Here is a 16,294-nt window from a genome sequence, read left to right as displayed (position 1 = left end):
GGTGCTTTGTGGTTAGGGACAGTAGAAATGACTCCTTTGTGCCACTCTGTGTAGTTGTGATTTTAATATAACTCATACCCTGCAGAAAATGGGTATAGGTCCCCAAATGGATTCCTCATCCCAGGAAGCTGATGTTTAAACTCTCATCACCGGAAGAGCCCTGTTTTGAAAACTCAAGAGAAAAAAAAAAAGGTAAAAACTCTTAAAACATCCACCCCTGGGAGTTCTCGCCCTGCGTGGTCATGCCTGGCACACCTGTGAGCGGAGGGGACCCACCAGCCACCCTTGGCATCTCTCAGAGGCGTTGCCACACAACACCACCGCATCACAATGCCTAGGTGAGCCCTGGAGCCCACAGGGCCACCCATGGGGGACAGCGAAGGTCAACAGCTGCCACGTACCACGTACTACAGCTTTCAAATCCTGGAGCAAAACACGAGCTTTGATTAAGCCCATCGGGATCACACATCATGTCAAAAACCAAGGCAGGAGAGAAGCTACTTTGTGAGCTGGGCTACACGCTGGGTCATACATTAGGGGAGGGCAGCTTCTCCAAAGTGAAAGCGGCCACCTCCGAGAAACACAAGGGCCCCTTAGCCATCAAGGTGGTGGACCAACGACGAGCATCCTCAGCCTTTGTGTACAAGTTTCTGCCCCGGGAGCTCTCCATCGTGCACAAGATCCGGCACCCCAACATCGTGCACATCTTCGAGGTCATCCATGGCTGCAATGGGAAGCTCTACATCGTGATGGAGGCGGCAGACACTGACCTGTTGCAGCTGCTGCAGCAGCTGGGGAGGCTGCCCTGTGTCCCCAAGGCCCGGGACATCTTCGCGCAGGTCGTGGGGGCCGTGCGTTACCTGCACGACCGCAACTTGGTGCACCGGGATCTGAAGTGTGAGAACGTGCTGCTCACCGCTGATGGCCGCCGGGCCAAACTCAGTGACTTCAGTTTTAGTAAGGAAGCCAACGGCTACCCAGACCTGAGCACCACGTTCTGCGGGTCAGCAGCCTACGCTTCCCCGGAGGTGCTGATGGGCCTCCCCTACGACAGCAAGAAGTACGACATGTGGAGCCTGGGGGTGATGCTCTACATGATGGTGACTGGCTGCATGCCCTTTGACGACACCCACATCCGCAGCATGCCCCAGGAGCAGAAGGAAGGGGTGAAGTACCCGGACGGGCTGCCCCCGCCGCCGGAGCCCTGCCAAGCCCTCATCGCCCGACTGCTCCAGTTCAGCCCAGCCTCCCGGCCCAACGTGGGGCAGGTGGCCAAGAATAGATGGCTGAATGGGGTCATTGGAGTGAGAAAGCCCTCCCCAGAGATCCCAGGAGAGCAATAACACTTTTGTGCAACCAATGCTGAAGTGGAAAAGTGTTTCTGTGGTTTATTGATCGTTTTGAGCCCTGGGTGCCTGTATGTGGAGCTGATTGAACTTCAAGCACCAGCAAGGCCGTGTGCTCTCAGGAGGCGGTCAGATCCCTCCACAAAAGGGACACGTGAGCCTGCTGCGGCTTGGGTTTCAAGATGCAGTGACCGTGCTGAGCTAGAGGTAAGAGTGGGGCTGCTTACACCAGCAGCGGCTGCCTGACTGCAGAGGGGATCCGCACCCCCCGTCAGGCAGGTCGAGGCTCTCCCACGGAGCCAGCATGGCCAGGGCAGGGTGGCGAGGTGCAACGTGCACAGGGCACTGCCCAAGGCTGCAGGAGGAAAGCTGTTCTCACACGCGTCTTGGCTTGTCCTCAACCTTGTTTGCCACCAAACTGTATCTGAGCTGGTGGGAGGGGAGAAGTAGTGGTCCTGCAAATCACTACTGCAGAGAAAATGTCACATTTTTTTGTATACCACTGTCTAGATCTCACAGTGATACTCACTGCCCAAATTCACAGCAGAATCTTTGTAGGCAACTGGACAGTATTATCGAGCCAGAAGTTCTAGTGTCGGTTTGAGATCCACACCTTATGTTCAACTACATCTTTCAGACATTGATTCTTACCAACATTTGAAATCTCTGCCAAAGATACTTGATGAGAAGTGCCACTGGCCACGGAGAACCTGAAACGGGAAAGAGATAAAGCTATAAAGGAGAACTGCTTTCCTAACACCCGCTGTCCAGCTTCAACGTAGAAAGTTACCAATTACTCTGAATACAACCCCCAAAATCTACTACCGAACCCTACTGGCAAGTCCCATTTTCAAAGGGATAATTAAAGGTAGGGGCTGGCATCTTAAATGTACTTTCATGAGACATTCAAATCCCATTTAAACAACCCCCAATCTAGCTTCCACCAAAACTGAAGTCAAACAGAAGGTTCCCAGCTGGGTGGCCCGCCAGTCTTTGTCTTGCTGGTGCCCCGTGAGCTCACACAATGCAGCGGTGACAGCAGCTCCCACAGCCGGGCTACGTCTTACATGAACAAACCAGTGCACGTGGTTCTGCTGGAAAAGGAGGAAACATCTTTGGTAAAGCAGACGTTTTGGGTCTATTAAAAGCAGCAGTTTAAGTAGAACAAGATGTGGCAGTAGCGCCAGCCCAAGGCTTTTCAGCATGCGGGCTACAATGAATTTTGCCACACCCAGAATGAAGATTTATTTTGTTCTCCTTCTTGCAGCTGCATAATAAAACTTCATGGCAGCAGCAAAGTCCAAAGTAGACAGAGTAAGGGATAGGAAAGGTGTCTTGGGGCCATCCACGGCTGGTGGAACAGGCTTGGGAAGGGTCAGGAGGATGCTGGGGGTAGAAAAGAAGGAAAGAAGTTGTAAGGATGTGGGAAGTGAGCAGGCGGATTTCAGGGTAGTGAGATTTTCAGCAAGGCTCAACTCTCCTTTTCCTACTCACCTTCCAACCACCCTGTAAGCCTCATCCCTCTCCAAAGCCACCACCTTCCTCTGAGAGAGCTCCCCAATCCATACCCCAGGATATCCATGTACCTTCTCATCTCCATCCCCTGCCTTGCTCCAGCCCTTGCTTACCTCCAAATACCTCCCCACAACCTGGGAAACAGAAACCTGGTGCCAGACCTGGGGCTACTGTAGTGCCTCTCCTTTTGCTTTCTTCTCATTTTCTTTCGTTAAAGACTAAGCTCATATAAAATGAGTTGTTCTAAAACCCAGACCCTATTAATCTCCTCTCAGCACCACATTCTCCTAAACGATTGCATCTGTTGCGGACATGAGTTGGGACAGATGACTAATGTTTTGCAAGGCTGTAGCCCCTCGAATGGCTTGGGAAAGCGGCCGGGGTTCAAGTGATGTGATGAGCCACAGGAGGCTCGTAAGGCTGCCCCGCAGCCCACGCCTCCTCCACGCACATGGCGCTCTCATGGGGCCTGGCACTGACAATCTCAGAGCCGTCCCAAGACTGTGAAAGTAGTCCATTACAAATCTAATTACGCAGATTAAAATTAAAATCACAATTAAAGACTCTGAACCGATTCTTATCTAATTTACACCAGTGGGAGATCAGTTTTGAAGGAGAGCAGGACCAGAGGCGCTGAGCAGGCTGGGGAGGATGCTCCTTGGCCGTGCCCCAGCAAGCATCATCCCTCCCCAACTCGCTCTGAGACGGAGGGACTCCTGAGCTCTCTGCCTGTGCTGAGCCTGCTACTTCCCTGAGCCAATCTCCTCAGGAGGGCAGAAATGATTTTTACCCTTCCTGGGAGGTGCTCAATTGATGGAAGTGACCCTTCCCTGACTGCTGCAGATGAGCCCCACTGTCCCGGCCGTGAATCACAGCGCCCTGCCTTTATGGGAGAGCCCTTGAAATTTGAACGAGCACCCGTGGGAGGCATAAACAGCTACGCTGGGTTATCAGCATCCTGATCGGTCCCGCCGGAGTCGTTCCGCAACGTGACTCCGTCCTCCTCAGGCTGTTCGCAACGTACTGGTGCGGCACGATCTGGAAACGAAGGGTCCTGTCTGACATCAGCACCGAATAAATAACTTTCTATGGGGGAGCTGATCACCATGCAAGATACACAACGAATATCCTTTATTTAACCCTTCTTCAGGGACAAGAAGGGAAATGTTCAGAGACATACAGGGCAATCCTGCGGCATGCCACCATCTTGCTCCTGCGTGGTCTGAGCATTACCCCGTCCATAGCCCTGAGCCAGCTGTTGGCATGCCCTGTGTCACCCGACAGGCTTAAATCTGTCTTTCAGATTTTTAAACCAACGTCTTGAAATCAATTAGAGGGACTCTCTAAACGATATTCCGCGGAAGAGAGTGTTTAGTATTTTCTCGAGATATTTTCTAAGCATCTTTAAGCAATTTTACCCCATTTAATCTGAGAAGAGCGTTGATCATTTCAAAGACTTCTTCCAGACTTTTAGTATAGCCTTCCTCCCACTGTTCCTTTGTCCAAATTCAGCATCACCTTGCCTGAAATACAGGCTGTATTTCAGGCAAATGAAAGGAAGGGAGATAATTCACTGCACGTTGACGTTAAAGCTCCCTTTTCAGCTAAGCAAAATTTGCTTTCAAGATTTTAGATCATAGCTGATGTGTCTGATAAGCTCTAGGACTCAGCTATTTAAAAGTCTACATGTTACAAAACTCTGGAGATAAGTATATGCATGAATTGTGGGAAAACACTGCTGGGTAGTCAAACCCCTCCTGTCTCCCTGCATTAACTCCCAAGCTGGCTCTCTCGGGGCTGTACACCTCTGCCTACAGTGCAGCCGGCTGCCCAGCCTGCAGCTCATGACCTGCTTCAGTGACCCTTGGCGGGCCAGCACGGGCAGGTTGGGCGAGAGACGTACCCAGGTGACCCTGCCTCATTGGGAAGGCAAAGCTTTCAACAGGCAATTTAGCAAATAAATATACCTCACTCTGCTTGAATACATTAACCTTTCCATAATTGCAGCCTTTAGTGCTAGCAGCCTTTCACCCAGCTACCTTGTGTCCTCCTCTCTCTTGTCAGCCCCATGCCGTACCAAGTTATGGGTCTCCATGCTTTTCTGTGCTCCTTCAGTTTAAGATCTCCTTCTCTTCTTTTTCACAGCCCTGCGGGTCTCTACACTTGTCTGTTGGAAGAGGCAGGGAGGAAGAAAGGGGACAGACATTTTCCTGTCTTGAGACATTTGATTATATTAAGCACAATTAAAATAAAAGGCTAACACGAGGTTCTCGCCAAAGGACAGGATCCAGAGGCTCTTTGTGCACATAATTGTCCTTGCAGACAAGAAGCTTTCTGTGAGTAACATTTTCATTTTCACAGCACCTAGCAAACATTAATCCTCACACTAGCACCAAGGGGTAAATATTATTCTCCCTGTGTTATAGCGAGCAGACTAAGTGGCTTAACTCAAGCCAAGAGGATTTGATTTTACATTAGAGTTTAAAATTTCCCTGGCCTCCAGTCTTCTGGTCAGATCATAACTCTGTCTTGAAGTGATAATAAATTCAACAATATTTGATGGCCTGGAAAGACATTTGAATTGCCTCCCCCAAAACTGCTTCCAAATCAATCCCATTTTATCTCATAAATGAATGAAAGGGAATATACTACAAAAGCAGATGGCTGGAGCTCCTCTTCCATGCTCTGAATAAGGGATCCAAATTTCTTAACTGCATTTAACATCCTTTCCAACAGTCGAGAAGGCACCACCCGCACCACAGGATGGAACGTGAGCCCAGGCGGCCCAGAGAGGTTGTGCAATCGCCATCCTTGGGGGTTTTCAAGGGCTGACCAGACAAAGTCCTGAGCAGCCTGGTCTGATCTCAGAGCTGACCCTACCTTGAGCAGGACATTGGACTGGAGACCTCCAAGGTCCCCTCCTGCCCAAGTTACCCTGTGATTCATGAACCCACAATTCTGCTATGAAAGCTATTCTTTCTTTCGCAGATGCAAAGACTTCTCAATGATTTTGACTGCAAAGGTTATTACTGTATTTCTGTATATAAACTGTATTTTCTAGACCCATGAAAATGTGGGACAGCAAGCGATGCCTGCATCTGCCAACTATGTTTTGGCTATTGTTGACTTCTCTTATAGGTGGCAACATGACATAAGCACCTAAAAAGACAGAGCACGGGGGTGAGCATGGTGGTTAGGTGTTTCTCTTTGAAGTTGAAGAGCTGCACGAGGCTGGGTGGGGTGTTTGTTCTCCTTCCTTCCTTCTCACATCATTATCAGCCACAGCAGCAACCAACAGATTCCTTGCAAGACATAGGTGGTGGTATTTCTTTCTCTCAGCTGACAGGTGTTCATTATGTGCAGGTAGCACCTAGAAGTCACAGGAGCGCTATTGGGAGAGGTCCTGTGTACAGATGTTGTTATTAATCATCCCTGCCTCAGAAGATCTCACCTCTTAAATGAGAGGCGCCTTGGCCACAGGAGAGGACCTTCTCTTGGACCATGCAATCCGTAGGTGGCCTTGCAAAGAACAGACTGTAGGACACCATGGTAATCTGTTTGCCTTGTGTAATACCTTCAGAGAAGCATTTCTGGGCAGCATGGCTCACAGTGTGCTTTACAATACGAGTGATTCCTGCTAACAAATAGGAAACTAAATGGCTCTTAGCAAACCAATTTAACACTAATAATGAGACAAGGTCAACAGCAGCAGCATCAGAGTCAGCATGGTAGCTGACAGGTTCACAGATCACCTTGCACCCTCGTAGGAGTGTATTTACAAAGGTGTTGGAGCCCAACAGCTGCTGAGAGCTCTCAAGTCCTACCAAATGGTTTTAAAGTAGTAGCTGAGGGAACTGAGCACCACCAGACAGCCCTTAAGAAATCCCTGACCACTCCTCCTCCATATGGTCACTTTGCTTATTCTCCATGTACCATATTGACCCACTGGAAGTGTAACTGGCGACATCATGTTTTTAATAATACTCTGCACAGCACTGTCATATCAGCATGTTCTCCAGAGAGAGACAAATGTGCCATTTCCATTAAAACCCTAATTAAAAATACAGCTTGAGCATTTACTGCAGCTGACTTAGCTTTGACTCAGACGTTGGCATCCCCAGCCTGAAGGCTGGTAGGATGTTCGAGTTCCAGCACAAGTACAAGGTAGGGCTCGGTGAGTGGGGGCAAAAGGGAGTTTGCAAAAAGAAGAGGCAAGATCTGCACAGCTCGCGGGCTGGTGCATCCGCCTAGCAGGGCACGGTGAACAACCAACCCCCCCAGGGGACACCAACCAACCAGACAACATTCTCATTAATTACAAGCAAAAAACCAAAATACGTGTTATTGTCTCAAATATAATGATAATCCATGGCTCCTCATTTGCATGTTCATTAGCTTGTTAATAGGATACCTGTTATGGAACACCTAAAACACACAGTCATGCATATATGCATTTATTATAACAATAGCTGCTTCTCTTTCTGTTTGACATATTTCTCTCCTGTCCAGAAAATGGTTCAGACTGTGCCATCCAGGGCAAACCATAAATGATGAATAAATCTCAGGGAAAGCGATTTTGCTTTGGGTGCAGTACACAGCCAATTATCTTTTCCGATACCGAGAGCTGTGTTTATTTACCAGCAATGGATCCAGGGAATTGCTGGAGGAAGGACCCATGGGAGGGTCGGACCTACTAGCAGCCTTCAAATAAATACACAGTCATATTCCTATAAATAGGGGGAGAAATGATCAAAAGCAAGTCCTCATAAACAACAGGTCTTCAGACCACTGTGCCAGAGTAGAAGGAAGCACCCGTCATGCAGAGGGGTGGCCCGGGCACAGGCGAGGACAGACCTCCCGAGCCAGAGAAGGGAGGATAGGGAACAACGCAGCCGGGGAAGCAGTGTGACAGCATGGTTCACTGCGATGATGCGAGCGACAGACGTTGCTCAGGGCAGAAAAACACCCAGGACATTCCCTGGAGGAAATTCACGGAAGCGACTGTCGCCATTCTCGTACCCACCACGTATTTCATTTCGTCTTCACGGCAGAAAAAGCAGCTTCGGTTTTCTATCTTTTGTTAGACTCTATTTCAGGCAGCTCCTGGCAGAAAGACATTCATGGAGACAGCTGTGCTGGTGGTTTGGGGACAGAGCATCAGCCTGTCAGCAGATTGAATCTATTACAAATGCTACTCTCAAGACATCATGCGGGATCTAGACTTTGGACCAGCAGCTCAGTACAAACTTCACTTCGATATGAAACCAGAGCCTTTTCCCGTTTCGTCTATGACACTTCTAGAACACATTTGTGTTCTTCATTGCACCCCGCTCCATTTCTTTGGTTTCACTCTATCCCTAAACTCACTGCGTGCCTCAGATTTTTACGCAGGCAAGGAACAGCTGCCCCTCAGATGCTTCGCGAGCCAAACCGCCCAGCCGCACAGCCCTCGGGGAGGACACACAAACGGGCACCAGCTGATGACCTACCTGACAGCAGGGGAGTGACAGAGGTTTTGGTAAGTGGGTTGGTGGGTGCGTCGAACATCGGAGGAGACTCTGGCACGTAGGACTGGGACGTTACCTAAGCGCATACGTTAAAATGCTATTTCAGTTATTAACTCTGCTGAAAGTTTAAATATCACTAGTCTCCAGAATGAATGGTCAGATAAAACAAATCGCTGTATTAAGGAATGGTTGAAACCATCACTCACAAAAAAGATCATCACAATGCGTTGCTTAAGTTGAGCTCGTGTCTCCCAGATCTTCCCCTAAATATATTGGCAAGAAAATTTTAAATAAGTATACATGGCTGCAGAGCTGCAATTCATGCCACGACAGGACAGAATCTATAGCTAATTCCAGTATCAGAGAAATACAAAAAGTAGCACGCAGAAGGGTAGTTTCTGTAACAGAGACATTTTTTCCAGTAGCCGACAGACTCGGGTCACTTGTACGGATTTAGCGTCTGTCAAATGATAAGGGCTGTTGCTGGCTAGCAAAGCACATGCGATCTCACTCCGGGCACACCAAACATTTCACAGCTTGTCATTACCCATGGCTTTTATCACCTCTGCCACCAGATTTGCAATTCACTACTTCATAAGTAGGCCATAGGAAACCATCTCAACACTAAAAAAAACACTTCCACTCATGAAACGATGAAGTCCTCAAGTGGGACCTGACCTCACTGAGCACTGCTGCAGAGACGAGTCCTGAGACACCCACTGCCTCAACCCTTCTGCCTAGGGGACAACACACAGAGTACCAAACCTTGCATGGTGGTTGCCCATGCACTGAGGAAGGAAGGGCACTACTGTGCCTTGCAGTGCTACAAGCAGGCAACGTTGGAAAGAAATCAACAGTGGCGTGAGTTAGGCATGGTCAGTAGAGGACCACTGCTGTCAACGATGGTCTACTGTGGTAAAGATCTCTTGGTGTTACCACTACGTGTTGTGAGCTAGCTTTCCCCACAGATTACAAAAAGTGTTCTCCAAAGACAAACTCACAACTCACAGTGACACCAGGGAACAAAATAAGAGGTTCAAGGAGTGCGGGAGACTTTTTCACGTTGATGGCTAGTGGTCAATTCAGCTGCTGCTGGGGCTGCGGAGGCTGGAAACATGGTTGCTTGGAGCTGGTAGGAGGAACGGTCATAAGAAAAAAGCCCAGAGACCCAAGGAAAGTTGAAGAACGCACACACAAAAAAAGAGAGCACGCTGTGTCCAAAGAAAGTTCAACAATTTTCCCAGCTCGTTGGATTGTGGGAACTTTGCTTTTCCAGGGAATAACTATGCTATTTTTAGCATTTTTATTATACAATTTGTCACGAGCCGTCTCAGGAGACTATCAACAATCAGTTTCAAGCAGCATCTGACCACGAACACTTCTCCACATGTGATTTAGAACATCTGGAGCGAAGAAGTCGGCTTTCAAAGCATGCCAGCGCTGCGCTGCCTCCCCACATTTCTTCTTCTTCCTTCCATCTGTGCCTCCATCGTCAGACTGCGCGTAGAAAGCGGGCTTGAGAAGCCAAGCTGGAGGCCCTGACAATACACCCGCGCTCTGTTTGCTGCAAGCACGCGGGGAGAGCAGACATCGCCTGCTTTGAAGAGGACCGCGGCCGGGGATGGCTGGTGGCACATTCCCCGCATTGCTGAGCTGCAGTGATTTACACGTCACGTCCCCCGAGGGTGGGAGATGCGATCCTTGGCCTGGAGGTGGGCCAGCACGAGGACTCATGCCATATTGCATCCAGACCCGAAAAGGAGGCGTGTGCCTTGCTCCAGTCCTGCAGCAGGCATCAGCTCTGTTATTTGGTGCGTGGCTTCCTCCAGCAACCCAGGGAAAACTTCACCAGAGCTATCTGGCAGGTAAATTGTAAACTCACAAAGAAGTTCTTCAGCAAGCCTGAGGAGGGAATGAGATGGTGCAAAAAAGGAATCCAGGGAAACGGCAGAGGAAATGACATTATGATCCCAGCTGGGAGCTCTGTAACGATCTGCTCGGTGTCCCTGCAGAAACCTGCATGAGAACGGGGAGAGGTTCTGGCCCTCGTAGAGACGATGAGAATTTTATAATCAGTCAGAGGGGGGTGAAGGTTTCACACAGTCATTAATTTTGTGTTCATCTTTAATTTCTCTAATGCACACGTACGTGGTGCAATCATACAGCAGTCTGCATTCGCACCACCTTCTGCCTTGCACGTCTGGCTTCCCCAGGCGGCTTCCAAAAGCTGTGCTCATTAGGACGTACGCTGTGGTGCTACCAGCGCTGCCCAACCAAATCCCATACAAATCCTGGTTTGTAACAATATAGTCGGCACCAGGGGAGAGAGAAACCTTGAACTGCGCCTTGTACAGAGCTGGTGACGTTGCAGCAGGATCTGTATCTACTTCTTGTTCTCCTTTATATGTTTTCAAAGAAAAGCTGGGAAAATTTGGGGACATTTGTCTGTCTTAAGGTAGAAAACCTGGCATTTTGACACACAGTGTCTTTGAAGAGAGCTCATGAAGTCCTTGAAACCCCTTATGACTGCAGAAAGCCCAACTGCTATCCCAGCACATGGTTTCGCATCATGCCTGAGCTGGATTCACAGCTCCCCACGTCCTCTCACCCCGTCCAGCCCCACAGGACCACACAGGGACCTGAGTAGCCCTCGGGAGCCCCTGCCATGGGGTGACTTCTTGGCCCTTGTAGCACAGGGCCCTGGCTCACCACAGGGTCAGGGTGGCACAGCCAGAGCTGTGGGCAGGAAGGACCAGACCACGCTGCTGCGGTGGCAGGAAACGTGCTGGTTCAGCTCAAGCTGAAAGATGAAACCACAGCCTGAGTTTTACTTTTCTAGCCATTTTTAGGAAAAAAATAGCTATAAATACAGGTCTCATTCGTTGTTGCTAGGATCCATTTTGTTTCTTTTTTTCAATACTGGGAACTTTTTTCAACTCCATTAGTAGTCAGTTGACGCTAAAAAAAAAAAAACAAAAAACGAGGAAATTTGTCCCTCTGTGTAAAATCACATTTTTTCATTAAGAAAAAGACATATCCTTAAAGCCACAGCGACCTTGATGTCACAGTGCAAGTGCAACAATCCAAAAAAAGAAGAAAGACAACCAACTGAATTGAGGCTTCCACAAGAGACCAGGCACTATCTTCAAGGAACAAAGTGGCCAAATACCTTAGATAATGAGGAACTGCATCCAGCAGATGTACCAGGCCAAAGCTGTTCACACACCATGCACGTTTTCATTTCCCTGAAGTACACACCTTCACACACCCTGGTTCAGGACACCAAGAAGAGCTTTCCAGGTGCCAGGGTGAGAGCAACGCGCTCTCAGTGCCGTTCTGCCACATCCTAGCAAATGTGTTTCCCATCGATTAAAGTTGTCATCGGTGTTGAACAGAGCAGCTACAAACTCCAAAAGCTGCACGCTGAACCTCACAAGCTACCCGTGAAGCACAAGTAAGATGTCTGCCATTTTGACCCATACCCGGGTTTTTGAGCCTAGGTCTTCAAGATTGAAGAGGCAAAGCAGCTAAACCCTGAGGCAGGTGGCTGGGGTTTAGCAGTCCCTAACAAACTCCTGATGCCTCCCAGCTCAAGCACCTTTTCCAGATGCCTCTTACCCATTCCCTGCTCTTGATTTGGTCTCCCTTCGGAAAAGATTTCCTGCTCCCCTTTACATTCCACCAGTTTCCAGAAATGCCCCCCCACAAGCGTGACAGAGCCCTAGCAGAGATGGGAAGAGAGGTCTTGGGCAAAAGGGGGCTGTAGGACACGCTGGGGTTATGCGAGAGAAGGGAGCATCTGGCAACGCAACACTGAGCACAAGGAGAAAGCCACACCAAGGGAAGCCTCTAAATACCACCACAGACCAGGATTAGCACAGTGGAAATCATTTCTAGCACAGTAACACAAAAATAGATCAAATCTACGACGGGCTTTGCTCCACCCTGGGTGGAGGAAGACGCAGGCCCCCACCCATGGCATCCTGGGGTCTGGGAGCTGGAGACGATGCTCTCCTCTCTTTGGAAAGGGTTTCCTCTCCCCCTTTGTAACAGAAGAGCCTGAAGACATGACTGAAACTCAAAGCATGGATCTGGCTCACAGTTCCCCTTTCTTTTCCAGTTTGTTCTTTTGTTTGTTTGTTTGATCCTAAGAAATCCTACCTCCTTCTCAACAGAAGGGAGAAAACCACCCAGGTAGGATCATAAACCCACATCCCAGGACCACGCAGTGCTCGGGAGCCAAGCACGTGTGGGGCGTCACGTGGTGTCAATACAGCAACGCTTTCTAAATATAGCTTTCCAGTAAAGGATGGTCAGGGAAAACAACTCTGTGCCAGTAATGGGCTGGCTGTGAGCTGGAAACAATCATACCTTTATGTTGCAATGAGTTTGCTGTTGGTTTAAAACAAACATCTTTTTCCTGTATCAGAAATAGCTGAAATTTTTTATTATTTTTTGCATTATCCCCAGAACAGCTCATGAAAACTCATGACCCTGCCATCACCAGGCCACAATCACCATATAATATTAAGAAGTCTGGGATGCAAACAACATTTAGGATCCTCCACTGCAAGCTCATCCACAATTTTTGGACTTTATTATTAAAAATTAAATGTTAATCAATAGCTTATGGTGATTTTGATCAGACAGCACTGCTTTGAAGCCTTCCAATTGGAGTCTTCATGGTTAAACTTAAGCTAAAGTCCCTTTTCCCATAGCTATAGCAGCATATGGGCCAGTAAAAGTAAACATAAGTGTATTCACAGCTCGTTAATGCTCCTTTGCATCTGAATATAAATGAGTTCACTCCTTTTGGCACCACAGTTAGAAACTACCTATTCCAGATTCTGATGGATTCCTTTTTTCAGGCTACAAGCAGCACGTACAGCAACCTTGAAGGCTGCGTGCGGTGAATCAAGCCAGCCGGGACTTCATCACAACATCAAGTGGATTTCTCTTCTAACAGGAAGAGACAGAGCACATAGCAACAGCAGCTTTTCATGTTTCAGGCTTCAGTTTTGCTTTTTGTCAGAGTTTTGGGAAGCACTGGAGGTACTGATACGGCTAGCAAGTTAACTCAAAAGGGAACAAAGCATCTTTCATTAAAAACAGCTCTTGGTTAGAAAGGAAATAAAACATTTCCTGTATGTTCAGCTGAAACTAAGGTGCCAAGATGCAGTGGTAGATAATGGAAGAAGATAACCGAAAAGAATACGTTGCTGCTTTACCCTGGAGACACACGGCTCCCTTTATCACTGCACAGAGTGTCAGAGGCAGGAGGAAATCCGAATGTGATGAGAGCCAGAGTGGGAAATGGCACTCAGCATCTCTGAGACCACCCAGCATCAATGGATTTGTAACTTCCAAAAGGGACAGTGCCAGGCCAGCAAAAATCACCATTCATTGTGGCAAAACGCATCGTCTCCCACTTTCAGAGACCAGCCTAAAAGGCATTCCATGTTTCAGAAGTTGAAGGAGAGACTGGCAGTAAAGTCCTGGGGGTTTGGGAAAGGACTCCTGCAGGAGAACTCCCTGCAGATCCCCAGCACTTTGCTGTGTTTCCGGGGAAGGAGATTCCCTGGCCAGAGGAATGTTTAGTTTTTATCTCTAATAATTAAAGACCATAGACAGTAGAATGTTATATAGCAAAGAGATCCTTACCTTGGGTTACGTGCAGGGTGCAGCCTTGGAAATCAGCTGAATTATTAAGAAGAGAGACTCAGATTTTTCAGATTTTCTTTTCACTCATGTATAAAGCCTTTTGTGCTTCATACTTCAAAACTTTGCCTAGTCAGTTCACAACCAGATGTCAATGTCTGAAAAGTTTAGGATGAAGGAGAGAGAGAATTTGTTTCTAAAAATCTTTTAGGACTCGATTACATCAATGATCATGATCAAAGTTAACTGCAATGGGCTCAAACTGTCCGAACTCTCATTTTAAGTTAAAGCCTGAACACCCAACCTGTCCATGTGTGCAAGGAAAGAGGCAGAGAACTGGTTCTAGCTGGTAACTAGATTAAGCTGATACTCCTCACAGCCCCAATCCGTTAAAAAGCACGAGTTCACCGTAGATAAATACAGCCAGACATGAAATAGTGATGTGTTTCCTTAAAAGCAACAAATTCGTAGGAGCACTTTGTTCCTCTTTGCATTCTTTTTGAGACTGGCCAACGCAAATCTGCCCCAACCTACGTAAATACATTTTTACAAAAATTATTAACAGCAACTGTAAATTCACCCCAATCCTCCATCCTCTCTATACTCCGTTTCAAAAGTACGGAAGAACAGAGATTCAGTGCTGCTGAACGAGAGAGTGCCGCTGTCAGTGTAATCCTGCAAGAACGAATGTGGCTTTTCCGTGCAGTGTATATGCAGTGTGTGCTTAAAGCAGTGCCTGCTCATACGCATGATGCTTCAGCAGAACCAAGTGCTGCTTTGCCAACGAACTCTGGCAATAACGTTGTTTTTCATACCCTAAACCTCCCTTTACCTACATCTCTAGGAGGAAACACTCCAGTTAGTTGTAAAATGGGGAAAAAAAGGCTGTTACCTGTGAGGTAGGATGCCACTGCCTGAATTAAGTCTCCTGGAACTACTTACACAGGTCACACGATTTCAGACAGGTCTGTAGTGCAAATTACCAAATACCGTGCTGGAATGGCTACAAGATCGTGCTACATGCCAACAACCTTGAGTTAACGTTTAACTGGAAGGTCACGAGACAGTGACATAACATGTAATTATTTTAATCTACATGATCAAAAGCAGTATCCAGAGAATTTTCATCACTTTGAGGGGTTTTACAAACATTGGTAAAGAACTGTCCCCCCAACTCACAGTCAAATGTCTGTGTAAGCTACAAAGTACTCCAGTAAGGATGGACGCTAGATAGGAGGAAAGCCAGAACTCACCTGTTTGTGAGGCTAGACATCCCTTAAAATTCACACTGGTCTGTATTGTTATAAGTTGGCAGCGTCCCCGTAAACCACTTTCAGTTCTCTTTGAAGCGCGTGTTTGTTGGGAAGATCTAATCTCCAAAGAAGAGCAGACATGTGCATCTCCCTCCTGCCCATCGTTGGCACACTACAGTGCAACCATCTAAAATAACCACGACCATTTCCTATAGAATATGGAAAATATTTTTGTTCAAGATTAAGGAACTACAAGCTTAACAGTGAAAGTTATGCTGATTGAGGAAAATTATCTCATTTCATATTAAAATCTCGTATTAATTCTTCAACCTTTTCCCAAAACTCTTTAGAAAAATGCTCTCATTTTGGCAAGAAAACCAAATCTGGATTAAAACGGAAGCTGCTTTTTCTGATTTTACATTTTAATTTCTTTCTTCCATAATTTGTACGATGAACAAAAAAATACTTAAATCAGGATAAAATTGTTAAGGATTAAAAGAAAGAAAAAGATCACAAGACAAAACACATGGAACATGATAGGTTTGGGGCTCAAAGCCATTTTTTTGAAAATCAAGTTAATCCGGCTATTAATACTGTTCTTAGGGAATCCATCCAAATCCCAACATTAGGAAAGCTGAGTTTGCAGACTTTTCAGAGAAAACAACGTCCAGGGAAGGATCTGCGCTGAAGAATTGCACTGAAAAAGGTTACTGGGAATCACTGAGAAAGACATGCTGCCTCTTAAGGAATCACATACAAAATAAAAATTTCTTGTGTCTCCAAGTACATACTAATGTTGTGTATATTTAACCTAAAAACCAGTCGCCTGCACTGTTTAGATTTGATGGCAGTAAGGAAGATACAGATATAGAGAAAGTATAGGTCTAGGAATAGAATTTTATTTGATTCTGGAACGTATCATGCAACAAATCTGATTTTTTTAATGATCCTTGCCCAGCTTTCAGATGACAAATTAAAATTTACAAGGAAAAGTATGTGTAAAGTTAGCACCATA

The 16,294-nt window shown here is 47.1% G+C and overlaps 1 protein-coding gene across 1 annotated transcript; it reads left to right on the top strand.

The window, feature by feature from the left end:
- Positions 1-413: 413 nt before the first annotated feature.
- LOC137667319 (testis-specific serine/threonine-protein kinase 6-like) lies at positions 414-1,343 on the top strand. The gene has a single exon (XM_068408029.1). It carries the CDS (start codon positions 471-473, stop codon positions 1,341-1,343), a length of 873 nt encoding a protein of 290 aa, XP_068264130.1. The 5' UTR covers positions 414-470.
- The last annotated feature ends 14,951 nt before the right edge of the window (positions 1,344-16,294 follow it).

Source organism: Nyctibius grandis, chromosome 9, assembly GCF_013368605.1.
Source record: "Nyctibius grandis isolate bNycGra1 chromosome 9, bNycGra1.pri, whole genome shotgun sequence".
In the NCBI taxonomy this organism is placed as follows: domain Eukaryota; kingdom Metazoa; phylum Chordata; class Aves; order Nyctibiiformes; family Nyctibiidae; genus Nyctibius; species Nyctibius grandis.
The sequence above is the reverse complement of the archived record's forward strand: the minus strand, read 5'-3'. Positions and strand labels throughout refer to the sequence as shown.